The 14,857-nt window shown below is 46.0% G+C and overlaps 1 protein-coding gene across 3 annotated transcripts in view; it reads left to right on the top strand.

Moving 5' to 3' along the window:
- The first annotated feature begins 865 nt into the window (after positions 1-865).
- UBE2G1 (ubiquitin conjugating enzyme E2 G1) overlaps positions 866-14,857 on the top strand; it is a 45,542-nt gene continuing 31,550 nt past the window's right edge. Inside the window, exon 1 of one of the 3 annotated variants that reach the window (XM_075904368.2) lies at positions 866-1,145. In XM_075904368.2, coding sequence (XP_075760483.1) covers positions 1,100-1,145 — 46 coding nt within the window. In that variant the 5' untranslated portion in view covers positions 866-1,099. The remainder of the gene's footprint in view (positions 1,146-14,857) is intronic. The other 2 variants (XM_075904367.2, XM_075904369.2) reach the window with 2 other exon arrangements.

Genomic DNA, 14,857 nt, shown 5'->3' with positions numbered 1-14,857 from the left:
CTTTGGACTGGGTTGTCCCAGGATGACAGCCAGAGCTGACTACTGAACTCCTTTTAAGGGGACGGCTTGTCCTGGGAAGTGTCTGTAAATGCTTTCATTGCCTCAACTATTTGGCGTCCGGGAGGTGGGTGGGCGGCATCCGGGAGGTGGGAGGGTCCACAGAACCTGGAAAAACCAACTATTTCATTGTCTCAAGCTCGTTCAGGCAAAGCTCCCATCGTAGGAATAAGCCAAAGGACACACAATTGCAGCTGCCACGCAGAGTCGAGAAAGACTAGGGTGGCGTTTTTTCTAGCCACAGCCATCTCCCTAGGAGTTGCCCTCATCGGTCCCGTGCTGAAGTCCCGTATTATTTGTGGCTGTGCTGCGGAAGACGTGGTCCTGTTTGGTGTCTGGGATGTGGAGGAGTTGGTGTGTGGTAGGCTGAGGGCTGCAGGGGTTTGCTGGGTAATTCTCTAGGGGCCGCCCTTTTGCACAGCATCCCTGTGAATAACTTAGTGGCTAGGTGCTCGTGGCAATGCCATGTGACCCTCCCGCCTCCTTGCCTTGAGCTGCTGAGGTAACGCCTCCCGCACCCATGGCCTATGCAGGGTCCTGGCTTCACCAGGACCCCCTCACCCCCACCCCAGACATGCTAAGGGGAAGATGGCGGAGTGAACACCCCGCTCCACGAGGGGCGGGAGTGTGAGCCACTGCCAAGTTCAACAGCAGCCACTAGGGGTGGGCCCCAGACTGACCCTCTCAAAATGGCGGCGGCGGGGGGGGGGAAATCCACTTGGACCTCTCCAAGATGGCGACGCGGGGCGGCCGGCCGCGGGGGCCTGCTGGTGGGGAGTGCGCGTGCGCGCCGGGGCCTGGAGTGCAGTGAAATTCCGGGAGGGAGGGGGGAGGCGGTGTCGAGTGAGCGCAGACACGGAGCGACGGGCTTAAGCCCCACTCAGGGACTCTGTGTGCTACGGCGGCGCCCGGCGCGGAGCCAGACCCCGGGGGGGCCACGAGCGGGCGGCGTGAGGGGGACTCGCCGCCGCTGGCCAGCTCGTTCGCCGCCGCGTCGCCGCCGCCGCCGCTCGGACTCCCTCCCCGGGCAGAGAGGGGGAGAATGACGGAGCTCCAGTCGGCCCTGCTACTGCGGAGGCAACTAGCAGGTACCCGGGCTGGGGCCGGGGGGGCGGCGGCCCGGGAGGGGGCCGAGCGGCGTCGGGCCTGTGGCGGGCGGGAGCGCGGGAGGGGGGCGGGTTGAGGACAGGCGGGGGGGGGAGGGGCAGATTGGGGTAGCCCCCTTCCCTCCCCCCCCCCCCCCCGCCGGGAGCTGAGGGAACGAGGCCGGCGGGGGAGCGTAGGTGGGAATCCGGGGGAGGGGCGCTGCGTGGTGGAAGTGGGGGAGGGGCTCCGGCGGGGGGCCGGGAGGGCCGTCATGGGGGTGAGAGTGTTTCTCTCGCGTCCGCCGCCGCGATGGTGGCTGCAGTCGGGAGTATTGGAGCCCCCTCCCCCCCACCTCGTTCCTGGTGGTAGATGGATGGGGGGGGGTTCCTTGTGCTTCCTCGCGGGGGGGGGGGGGGACTGTGCTCGGGGTCTCTCCTTCCTAGGCTGGGGTGCTGCTGGCTAACAAAGCCCCAGGGGGCGATGGCTTGTTCCCCGGGGGGGGGGGGGCTGAGCCCCCTTACGGTGAGGGGCAGCTGTCACAGCCCCCCCCCCAGCCAGCGTCGCGCTCCCCGGCTCGGTTGGAAGGGTGGGCATATTCTTCCTCCTTTCTTTTGTTTTAAGCCCCTAAGTAGGAGGCCCCCTGGCTTGGGGCGGGGAGGGGGGCGCGGGACGGCTCTGACACGCCTGGGGTTTGGCCTGCAGGCGTGTGGGTGCCCAGTGGGGGTAGGGACGCCGGAGGGAAGGAGGTGGTGACCCTGCCCCAGTGTCTTTGGGGCGGGGACACAATAGGATCGCTGCTTGGTTCACTTTCTGACTTGCTTGCCGATCTCCCCTCCCCCCTTCCTTTGTCCCTGGCCTGACCAGCCTTGCGTGGCTAGCACTGTGTGCCTCAGCCACCGCTGCTACAAGGGGACCTGGCTCGGCTCGGCCTGTCCCGGCGGCAGCGCCGAGCATGCGCGGGGCTGCCCGGGTGGCTGGTCGCACAATGCAGCTCCATGTGCTGCTCGCTGCCAGATTTAAAGAGAAATGGTCTAGCAGTTGTGGCTGTGCCGGGTGCAGCAAGCAGCGTGTAATTTTCTCTCGGTCTCTCTTCTCCCCCCCCCTTCCTCCCCCCTGGAGGAGCACATGGATCACTCTGGTTTCCCGATTATTTCACTCTGGTCGCACCTTTTTTAAAAGCAGATTTACCTGGTGTTTGACTAAGGTGTTAGTCAGACAGCCTTTCTCTTGTTTTGTGCACCAAACAAAATTGCTTCACATCGTAAGTAAATGCATGGCACCAAGTATAAACTAAACTCGGACAAATAAGGCTTTACTCCAGTGAGTGGAAGAGTCATACAGGGGAAGGGGTCATTCAGTAGCAATCAAACCAAACTGTACATCTTGTGTCAGAGGAATTACTGGAATTGAAGAAAAATCACTAGAAAATGTGACCTTCCTTAGCAGGGTGAAGGAACAAGATGACCAATAGCTTTCTTCCAGTATTAACTTCTAGCTTCATAAATAATTTTTAGACTAATTTTAGATTAACTTGCATTGAAATTCCACTTCCTGCTCTGTCTCTTGCTTTTGAGTGTGTCTCCATTGCAAAAGAATACATGTACTCAGGTTAGTAAAGCAACCGAATAGCATGTGTGAGAAATCCAGACACTCTCATCTGGGGTGAAAGGGTACAGCTGCATATGAGACTCAGCCCCTGATGCCAGGATGGTGATGGAATATCTAGTCACCCTAGTTAAAATAACAGTGAAAACAAGGCAACTCTGCTTTTAATTCAAGTTAGTAACGCGTGGTGAATCCCAGGCTACCCTAAGGTTTGAACTCTTGCTAACCCAGGTTAAAAACTAAGTTGCTATGTTTTCACTGTTTTAACATGATCTAAACTGAACAAAAATCCTGTCAGTCTGGTAAAACACACAGGTGTAATCTAGTATATAATCTTTTTTAATGGTGTGTAAAAGTTGTAAGGAAGGTGTCCATTGCTTAATGGTGTTAGCAATGGTAATGCTGTATGGCTATGTCTACACTGGCATGAATTTCCGAAAATGCTTTTAACGGAAAACTTTTCCGTTAAAAGCATTTTTGGAAAAGCACTTCTAGATTTGCGGAAAAGCATCCTGCCAAAGCACTTTTTGCGGAAAAGCGTTCGTGGCCAATCTAGACGCAGTTTTCCACAAAAAAGCCCTGATCATGAAAATGGCGATCGGGGCTTTTTTGCGGAAAACAGTACTATGCTGTCTACACTGGCCCTTTTGCCCAAACAGGAGCAGCATAGCTTTTCCAGAAAAGCGCTGATGATTTTACATCAGATCGTCAGTTCTTTTCTGGAAATTCAAGTGGCCAGTGTAGACACAGCCCAGATGTATGTTTGCTTTAGCAGTACAGAAACCTTAATGGCAGGGGTAGGGAACCTTTTTTGAGTTGGGGACCACTAATCAAGAGGAAAATTTGCCAGGGCCCACATTTAAGTGAGAAACTAAAAAAAAAAAACCTTCACAGAGGTGGCCCTCAACTAGAAGCAGAAAGACACTGCACTCCCCTCAGTTCCAGCCCCGGGTGAGGCTCAGGACTTATCCCGAAGGCTGGATTAACTCTTCTGCAGGCCCAGGACATGTGTGGTGTGGTTTTTTTGGGGGGTGGGGTGGAGCCCCCTAGATTCTGGGGTGGCCCAAAAATTAGGGATTCAGGAGGAGGCTGTCAAGGAGGAGGGGGGCATGAGATTGGGGGGGTCTATCTGGTGCAGTTCTGGGGGGAGGTGATGCAGGCATGCTGCCCTTACAGGCATTGCAACTTCCCCTCCCCCTTGCTGTTCCCATTGGCCATAGTTTCCAGCCAGTGGGAGCAACAGGAGTGGAGCCTGTGAGTGGAGTGTCAGGACAGAGCTTATCTAAGCTGCTGTACCCAGAGCTGTTTTCTCCCCCCTGCCAAGCAGAGCCCATGTGCCAAAGGTTCCCCACTCCTGTCTTGTGGTCTCCACACTCTTGCATATTAATCTTGGTGGGTATAAACTTGTCTGGAAATTCTGTAGTTCCTTCAAAGCATCGAGTGTATGCAGTGGAAATAGCCTCTTTCATGGTAAATGCAAGTTTTGTAACTGCAATAGTCTTGTTAAGTTGGACATTCAACTTTCTGTTTCAAATCACTGATGCTTCTCTGAAAAAACAAATTAAGTGCCTCAGATGTGGTTTATCATAACCCAAGATTTCTTTTTTATTTAAGAACAAACGATGGCAGAGACAATACAACATCCTTCAGGTGGCATTACTCATGAAGACTGTAAATTTTGATAATGTTCCTTTAAAGAATGAAGAAATTATGTAGATCTGATTTCTGTATGGAGTCTCTGAAATTCTGAGTCACTTCTAGTGTAGAGTTAACAAGGAAAAGTATTGGTAACTCAAAAGTACACTGGAGTAGTCAAAGTAGAATTGGTTTCAGTGCTTCACTTCAGGGCTTCACTTTCTGATGAACAGCTTTATTTGAAACTTTAGTTTTAAAAAATGTGCTTTGCCTACTACGTTGGTGAGAGAACTTTAAAAAAACCGGTCACCATTGCTGTCACTGATCATACAGTATTGGGAGTGACCGTGCAAATACTCTGACAGTGCTTGGAACAGATCTAACCCACCCACAGTGTTGTATTATTATGAGGTTGGGAGCCCTTCCCTGCATGGGTTCCTGTTAGTTCAGCTCCACAGAATCCTCCAGTAGTGAATACCTAAACTTTAGGAAGGGCAAAGAAACTTTGGTGTCTTCAAAGCACTACTTCACTTCTCTGTAATTTGCTAGCATGGATGGGATTTCTAAAAAGCAAATTGAACCGAAACAGACTCGCGGACTCTGTAGTTGCTGATAGTAGGCCACTTGAATCCTCATGCAGAGTGGGGCTTGATGTCTGTATTCACCCACTGCTGACTGCCTCTTTCCAGGTCTCAGCTGCACTCTTCTTCCCACCCACAATATTTGCTGTACTTCCAAACAAAATGTAAGATGCTAATATTTTGATATTCCTGTTTGCTCCTGGTGGGACTAGTACATCACACTCAGTGCTGTGCATAGTAGGGAAGGCTGGTGAGTCATGGGATGAGATTCAGGGCGGGGGCTGACTAAAGACAGCAAAGGAGATGCTTTGTGTGATCAAATCTTGGTAAAATAGCTTCTAGGATGATATCCATATCCTTCTAAATCAGTGTTTCCTGATTTTATTTGGCCATAGAACCCTTTTAAACTCAAATTTTGCAGAACCCCTAATAGTCTAATATACAGAACTGAAAAAGGAGACTACAAATAAGTAAGGATAATAAATAAATGCTAAACAAGGTCACGAGATCAACACTTAGTTTAATTGCACATTTAAAAACAAATCACAATTTATTTTTTAAATCAAAATATTATTGTAATGGAATTTTCTTGTGGAACCCTTACTTTCACTTCATGGAACCTCAGGGTTCTGCGGAACACTATTTGGGAAACATTGTTCTAAGTAGTATCTGAGCACAGAGATCTGAATAAGATCTGTTAGACTTGGAGCAAGGTGTGGATGGGGAACCTGAGAGCTGAACCCTGAGGAAACAATCAGTGGGCCTGAGAGCCATCAGTCCCACCAAGAGTGGGATAGAGATTGACAGCATTGGGCAAAAGCTTTCAGGAAAGAGGAAAGCAGGGTTATAGCTAATACTCTGGTCATCTGAAGAAGTGGGCTGTGCCCACAAAAGCTCATGATACCATCTACATGTTTTGTTAGTCTATAAAGTGCTACCAGACCTTTTGTTGTTTTAAGTTTATTCTTTATCCATGTGCAGAATAATTGTGTGCACTAATGTAATAAACACATGCTGCTGGCTGTGAGTGCTTGGCTAATCAGCTGGGCAGCACCTGAATCTCTTGGCTGGCTGTCCAAGCGCTCTGCTTACAGGGAACACTGGTCATAGCTAGCAGTTATAATCCCCTAGGACTCATCTTACTTCCATTTCTCCTTTCCATATACTTTACTTCCACTGGTAGTAAAGTATAGGAAATTGTTTCTCTCCCCCTCCCGCATCCCCTAATCAGTGGCAAAATACCACACACTACAACAGAAGCTGGTTGGTGTATGTATCCAAGGGCAGCTTTTGACCAGATTATTGCTACTTTTAAAGTAAAGACCTCTTTTCCACTAGCTAGAAATTTAACTTGCTTGAAAAGAAAACACCAACTTGGACAGGACCTTTAATGAAGGGTTTTAATGGTGGAGATGTAATAACATCTTTCCCAATACACTATTCTAGTTATCTTTTTGCATTGTGGGAAGTCTAGCTACTAGAAAGCTGTTTCCCAGTAGTGCTGTAACTTAAATCTAGAGTTGCTGCTGCCAATGCTCCTGTCAGCTGACAGGGTGATCTACTTGCTGGTATGACAAATAATAGTCATAACCGACTGCTCTTGTTGTGTGTAATTCGATCTAAAGCTGTAGTTTGTTATGCTTAACTTCTCAACCTGACTTAATATCTGATTTTTGTATCCAACTTTTTCTCTTTCCCTCTTGCTTGAAGATGCTTAAATCGTATCTGAGTCTCTCCAGTCAATGTAGACTTGACAGTCCTGTTTTTCTAAGGGAGGTATTGATGGAAGCAATGAACTAGCTTTTCACACTTCACATATATAATTATGGGCACTATCAGTGTTACACTGTACATGTGCTTTCAGTATATCAAGTAGATCCTGGACCAATACAAGAAGCTGTCAAATCTTGACTAAAGGAGTTCTGTTGCGTAACAGAATATTAATAGTAGTCAAACTTAACATGGCAAGCCTTACTTTAGATGGGGCAGGCAGATGTAACTAGTGTTGCCCAATTCTGATTTTTGCTTTTAAAGGGGAATGAATCATTAATATTGTCACCAGAGCAACAGTATTTCTGGGAAAGCTATCAGTGAGTAGTGACAAAATAGAAAATAAAAAGCACACCCTCTTGACTCCAGTACCCTTTCTACCAAAAAAATCCTTTGTCCTGACTTTTAGCTGAACTAACATTAGTACTTTACCTTGATGGACAGTGACCAGAAGTTAAGTGGCCAGTCACCCACACTGTCAATTCAACCAAGTTTTGGTTGGCTTTTTTAAATTTCTGTTGGTGAAAGTAACCAAGGTGACCATTGTATTAAGAACTCTTTCCCACTCTTCATTTTTACTTCTTAAACTGCCAGCCAAGCATAATTATCCTTTAGTCTTGAGTTGTAATATTTGAAGTATGAGTAATTCTAGATTTCTGGTGGTGGTGATTTCTTTGCCTGCTCCTGAAAAACAGGAGTCAGGAAAACTACATGAAGATACTTCCATGTCTTGGAAAAACAAGACTCATCTCTCAGAAATATTGACAAGGAATGCTACAGAATGAGGAACGGAACAATCATGGGGCCACCCAGGAGTACTCACACTGAAACTTGGTTTTGCTATTATCGGGCAGTTTGGGTTATGGGGTTTTTTGGTAAGAAGGCAGGGGTTTACACCCAAATCCCTTGATCACCTGACTACCAAGTGCCTGTTTACGATGGCAAAGATTGTTTAATTTTTAATGTTGCTTAAACATAACTACTTCAGAAATGTGCTTCACAGGAAACAGATTAATTTATATTAGGAAAAATGATAACTTCATGTTTGATCCATCTCCTTTAAAAATATGTACTCTACTTAGCAGCTGTACCTGATGTTGCTTGTGTCTAACTCTAAGGCTTTTTTCAAATAAAAGGAAAATAAGTGTTTGAAAAAAGCCTGTATATTTAAAAAGTTATGAAGTTTTCCTTTTGGATTTCTTAAAGGATTGTTAACTTTTCCCCATTTTTTAAGTGCGCTATGAAGTGTATTTCTTTCCTATAAACTCTTATTGCTTTTTAACAAAGTGCAGTAGTCAATGTGGTTTGGGGTAACTTTTTTAAAGGGTTTTTTTTTTTTCAAACAATAAGCATTGATTTTAAGTGTCAAAGACCACTATTCCAAATTTCTCAGCTCTTATCTTTTCTATAAGGTTTATTGAGAAGCAGTCCTATTCCAAGTTCATCCTATTTTGCTGGCTCATCTTGGTTCAGTCTTTTTCAGCATTCACTCATCTGTCAGTTTGAGGACTGTACATGATTTGGTGATTCTGTCTTTTTTTTCTGTTTGGATTTGAGAAGCAATACCATTCCAGGCACATCCCATTTTCCTGTCACAACCAAGCCTTTATGTTGCTTTAAATTTATAAGAAGCTGTATGCTGAATTTGTTGGTCCTAGGTCTTAATGTCTAGGAGGAATTCTTGAACACACAAACTCTCTAAATGTACAGTAGATTGCCTTCTGCTTGTACTATCTTGTAGTTATGTTTTCTGTTCGAAACAAACATCTCCAGTTCAGAAATAACTAAATAGGCATGTGCATTAAGCTTTTTCCCCTTGCTAAGATTAGAACTACAGCTTTAAACATCCTGAGTGGCATTTCTGAGAGATGAAGAATAGCTACATTTCTGGATAACGCTCCTTTTGATTTAGGCATCCTTGCTAGGACACTCTCAGGGTCTTAGCCTTCAAATTATGGTTTTCAAGCATGTCTGAACTACTTCTGCAGGAGTAACACTGACATTAAAAAAAATTAAGGAATAGTCTAGCAGCACCTTAAAGACTAACAAAACATGTAGATGAGCTTCAGGGGGTAGCCTAGTTAGTTACAGAAAAAAACAAATAATGGTCTGATAGTCTATAAAGTGCTAACAAAACATGTAGATGGTATCACGAGCTTTCGTGGGCACAGCCCACTTCAGATGACTGGAGTTGGGGATATGAAAACTCGAAATAAAGGAAAGGGAGAGGGAGACAGAGCATTAAGTATCTGGAGAATGGGTGCTTAAACCTAAGCAGATAAAAATCAAAGTTGATAGATTCCTAAAACAGGAAGGATAATCACTGAAGGTGCTGACAGCTCCCTAAGTGGGTAGTCCCCACCAGCCCATATCACGATTGAGTCCATTAGCATGTGGATTGAACTTGTGGATGAACTGGGATTCCAGGGCTTCTCTGTATATTTGGTTGTAGAGATGGCTTGTGAGGAAGACAGCAACTTGCAGGTCTCTCAGACTGGTTAGGCAAACTGAAATGTTCATGAACAGGCTTCTGTATATTCCCTTTACATCTATCTGATTTGTTTCCATTGATTCTTTCCTGCAGAGATTGTCCAGTTTGTCATATTGAGATATACATAGATAGATATCTCAATATCTCAGTGGGGCACTGCTGGCATTTGACAGATCAAATTATTGGATGTACAGTCAAATGACCCTCTGATTTTGTGGCTTATGTTTCATCCAATGATGAATTCCAGTGTAGATATGTGGGCAGAGTTGGCATCTTTTTTTGGTTGGCATCTTTTTTTGGGTTCCTGGAGGTTTATGACATGGCTGTGTGTCATGGTTATCAGAAGAATGTGTTTCAGGTTAGGGGGTTGTCTGTAAGCAAGAATAGGCTTTTCTCCCAAGGCCTCAGTGAGCGATCATTTTCCAAGATGGGTTGTAGATTGTGTATAATGCATTGGAGGGACCTGAGTTGTGGACTATAGGTAACAACAAGAGGAGTTCTGTTTTTTCTCTTTTGGGTCTGTCTTGAAGTAGTTCATGTATGGGGTAAAATATATATATTTTTGCTCTGTCAATTTTTTTCACTTCCCCAGGTGGGTATTTCAGTTTTAGGAATGCTCTGTAAAGATCCTGTAGGTGACTGTCTCTGTCTCTATGGGGTTGGTGCAAATCTGGTTGTATCATAGGGCTTGGCTATATACCATCAACTGAAAAATGTCTGGGATGGAAGCTGGAAGCATGAAGGAAAGTGTAGCAGTTGGTAGGTTTCCAATATAGGGTGGTGGACCTTTGTATATTATTCAACTGTACTGTAGCATCCAGGAAGTGGATTTCTCTTGTGGACTGGTCCAGGCTGAGGTTGATAGTAGGGTGGAAGTTTTGAATAATTCCACAAGGATTTCAACGAGTCTCTTTACTGTGGGTCCATATGATGATGTCACTGATGTAGCATAAGTAAAGTAGGAGTGTTAGGGGGTGAGGGCTGAGGAATTGTTGTTCAAGGTCAGCTGTAAAGATATTGGCACAGCCCACTTCAGATAAATGGAGTATTAAAGGTCCAGTTGCAAAATAAATAAATGGGGATATGGGAGGAGTAAGGGGGGGGAAGTCAGTGTTCATGTTACATGAAACTGATGGAGAAGGTGCAGATTAAGTACCCATTGTTTGGGGTTTAAATCATAGAATCATAGAGCTGGAAGAGACCTTAGAATGCCATCAAGTCTAGCCCCCTGCCCAAAGCAGGACCAATCCCAATTAAATCAATCCAGCCAGGGCTTTGTCAAGCCGAGACTTAAACACCTCTAGGGATGGAGACTCCACTACTTCCCTAGGTAACCCATTCCGGTGCTTCACTACCCTCCTAGTGAAATAGACCTCTCCCACTGCAACTTGAGACCATTGTTCCTTGTTCTGCCATCTGTCACTACTGTGAACAGCCTTTCTCCAGCCTCTTTGGAACCTCCCTTCAGGAAGTTGAAGGCTGCTATCAAATCCCCCCCTCACTCTTCTGCAGACTAAATAGACCCAACTCCCTCAGCCTCTCCTCATAGGTCATATGCTCCAGCCCCCTAGTCATTTTGGTTGCCCTCCACTGGACCCTCTCCAATGCATCCACATTCATCCTGTAATTGGGGGCCCAGAACTGGACACACTACTCCAGATGTGGCTTCACCAGAGCTGAGTAAAGCGGAATAATCACATCTCTAGATCGACTGGCAATGCTCCTCTTAATACAACCTAATATGCCATTAGCCTTCTTGGCAACAAGGGCACAGTGACTCATGTCCAGCTTCTCATCCCCTGTAATCCCCAGGTCCTCTTCTACAGAACTGCTACTTAGCCAGTTGGTCCCTTAGCAGGGGAGAAGGTAGAAGAGTCTAGAGGCAGGGAGCTAGCTGGCTCAGGGGCCCATGGCAGCAAATTCTGTCATTACTGGTCCTGACCATGCTGGACCAGGGAGGTACAACCTGCACCTTAATCGAGTTCCTAAGTTTACCTGTTGCAATATCCTATAACTTTGTGCCTGTTTTCCTCCTCTCAGGCAAATCAACTAAAATGTAAGTTGAGCAGTCAGACTTAGTAACTAGTAGAAAACCTTGTGGAAATTATATGAGCAATTGAATTACCTTGCTTTCTGGAAAAACAAGTCCAGGCAACTAAAATGGTTATTTTGAATTTAGAATGTTTACATATGCTAAAGGCCTTAGGTTGACGAGTCTCAACTTTCCCTAATACCCCACTTGCTTTTTAATTGGGGAGGGGCTACATCTATCATTTTATAACTCCCCCTATCTTTGAGGGATCACAGTCTCCCTTTCTGATTTCAAACACTATTTCTCCAAAAGGAAGACAGAGAAGACTAAACCATATTGGTCCTATGCTGTCCTTCACACTAAATATTTTCCCTACTCTACTATTTTTTTAGAGTCTGTTCAAGAACTTCTAAACAGTAAGAGCTAGGCTCTCCAAATTTGCCATGCAGCTTCCTCTAACCTGGCTATCCCCTCCAACCAATGTAAGGGTTTGGTTGAGCCAGGATAACAGGATTGCTTCTCACAAACCATTCTAAAGACAGAATCACCAGGCAGTGGAAAGGGACTGGCTGAGGGTGAACCCCTTCCCCATCCAGGACTGCCCCCACTCCAGTCTCCCATACCCTAGGTGCCCTTTTGGGAGGGGGGCCTGAAGCTTCTCCCTCTCCCTGTTTGTACAGGAACATTGCTGGCTTTTCACTTCCCCTTGATCCCTGATGAAACTGAACTATTTTGCTGCATTCCTTAATCTGAGTGGGGAGGGCAGACAAACGTGGACCTGATCCAGCCAGGGGACATGTACAGCTGGGAGAGGGCACCCTCTTGTGCTGCAGCAGCCATGGAGAGTTGCTTCCTTCCTGGTCCCAAACTGTTGCTGTGAGGGCTGGGGCCCCAAGCTGCTTCTCACTCTTCCCACGGCAGCCTGTATACTGAACCCCTTACCCTCCCATCCCCACCCCACAGCAAGGATTTAAATTAAAAAAAACAAAAATTGAGTTAAGGACCTGAGTAATGCCAGTTAAATCTAGTTTAAATATGATTGCTGTATATTGGGGACAGAAATATAAATAGTGCTTCAAGGTTATCTGTATAACTGCCTGGTCATCTAGTACTTGCTTTGACTTGACTAAACCACAGAAAAGTAGCACCATAACAGGAAATTTAGTATTAGTTGAAAGCTTTCCTGGCCACGTTTCATCACTCAAAGCTCATATACAACAACACAAACTAAATGCAGTGAGGTAAAACTAAGGTTGATGTTTTGTCTCTTTCTGCTCCAGGTGCTGCATTAACTTCCGGTGATACTACTCCTTCAGTCTCTTTACTCTGGTTATTAGATTCTGCTGCTTTGTCTTCTAACGTAGCTCTGTGTTGTCATACCCAGTCTGTAAGCCTTCTCTGTTCCTGACATGTTCAAGGCATGTTCTAATTGCTCAACTACAAAGTTACAAATGGCCACCTTTGCATAATCTTCATAAGTTGCTTGTGTTCATCTGTTGGATAATTGCTTGCCTAGTAACTAGGTTAAAGTGGCTTTCCCCTGCACCCTCACAACTAGTGAAATAAGAGGTGGGTATGTTCCAGTGTTTGTAGCATTAAAATACCCCTGCATCTTGCTTGGATTTAAGCAACAGATGAGCCCTATGCCCCTCTTTTAGGACAAAAACTTGGGTCTTTGACTCACTAGAGGCAGCCCAGATTAATATTGAGAATTCTTGTCTAAAGCAGTGGTTCTCAAACGTTTTAGCCTGCAGCCCACCCTGCTCAACGTAAAGCTTCCTGCAACCAGCTGTGATGATAAAATGGGTACAGGAGCAGGATGGGGATGTCTGGGAGGAGTAGGCTGAAAGTGGGGTGTCTTAGCAGGAGGGGAGGTACATACCTGATTCTGCACCTCCTCCTATTCCATGCACCATACCCCACTGCTTCCATTGGCCATTATTCCAGCCAGTGGGAGTAGCAGGGAATGCTTCTGGGTGAGTGGTTTCCTGTACTGCCATTCCCCCAGCCAGGAGGAATGGGAGTGGTAGCATATGGCGCTACCTCCTCTCTTGCAAGCCAGATCTGACCTGTAAGACTCACCTCTTTTTCCTCCCTCCTCCCCCCCACACCCTATCCCCTTGCAGCTGGGAGCTAGTGCTGGCACTCCAATCTCACAGGGAATGGGGGGCTAGGGATGTTAAATTTAGATTATTCGATTAGCCAATTAGTTGATGCAAATTGCACTGACTATTCAATTAGTTGATACGGGTGCCTTTGAAGTGTAGCAACAGCCCTGGGACCTGGGCTGCATGTGGCATTTCAAAGCAGCAGACCCCAGGCTCCATGCGGTGCTGCTGCTTTGAAGCACTCCCTCCTCTTCTCTTCTCCCACCTCCTCCCACTGCCCCCTTGCCTCTTCCTGATAGAGGCAGCAAGGGGGAGGGGAGCAACTAGTGGGGGCACCGGTCTGGAGTGCCGGTACGGGTCCACCACTACAGGGTAGGTGCTGAGCCCCAAGCCCAAGGCTCACCTGCAAGATGGTCACAGACCACTAGTGGGCCATGAGACAACCTTTAGACCAGTGGTTCTCAAAGTGTGAACACTGGTGCTACAATGCACTGTGTTGGGAATGTTGGCCACAGACTCTTTCCAAAGATATCTTGAAACTTAACCAGATTATACTGTTAACAACAAATAAGTCTAACTTGATGTAGTTCCTAAGACTTGATCTCCCGGAGTAAGTGATGAAGAATGGCAGGAGCAGAAAATTGTCCTTCCTTGAACAAATTGAAAGATTGGGGATGAACAAGGGAGACACTGATATTAAAGGAGATACGGACTTGCACAGACTGAACTGGTTTAAACCAAGTGTTTTGCCCACATTTGGTGTATCTGCATGTATAACAAGATTGTAGTTGTGCAAAGTGCTCCTTATGTTGAACCAATTTGGACAAACAGGTGCTCTTCCAAGATGACTGCTTTCACCACACTTCAGGCCCTTAGCCTATTGCATAGGAACAGTGTTACATTTTATCATCTCATCCTTCTGTACCCCCGGATCCCTGATGAAGAATGTCACAAATTCATCTATAGACACTTCTAACAGGCTTCAGTGTAACTGACTTTGCTTGCCTTGATCCCACTTCTTAGATCTAATGCAAGTTTCAGGAATCCTTTTCTTGAAAGCTTTTCCCTGTAAACTGGGATCAGACTCATGAGTGGGTGTGGTGGATAAGTACTGCTACTGGAAGATGAGAGCTGACACACCTCTTGCTAAATCTTATGTGGGGTAGCCATGTAGACCCTAAGCTCTATATGCTGAGTAAATAGGAAGGAGGGAAGAACCAACCACTTCAGTAGGAATCTTCTGACAGCTCATGGCTTTTTAAACATGGCTATGAAAGATGTTTCTTCTGATTTTAATTTGTTCTGTGCAAGAGGAATACTGTGTTCAAGGAAGTTAAATTCAGAATGAACACATACCCTATCCTCCAAGTTAGTATTCCTCCTCCCCATGCCCTCTCAAAACAATACTATTTTAAAATCTACACACTGTCATTCAGCAGAAATTGTAATGCTAGAGGGATGCCTGAGGAGCAACTGATGGATTATTACTAGT

Source organism: Pelodiscus sinensis, chromosome 21 (assembly GCF_052426305.1).
Source record: "Pelodiscus sinensis isolate ZL-2025 chromosome 21, ASM5242630v1, whole genome shotgun sequence".
In the NCBI taxonomy this organism is placed as follows: Eukaryota; Metazoa; Chordata; order Testudines; family Trionychidae; genus Pelodiscus; species Pelodiscus sinensis.
The sequence above is the reverse complement of the archived record's forward strand: the minus strand, read 5'-3'. Positions and strand labels throughout refer to the sequence as shown.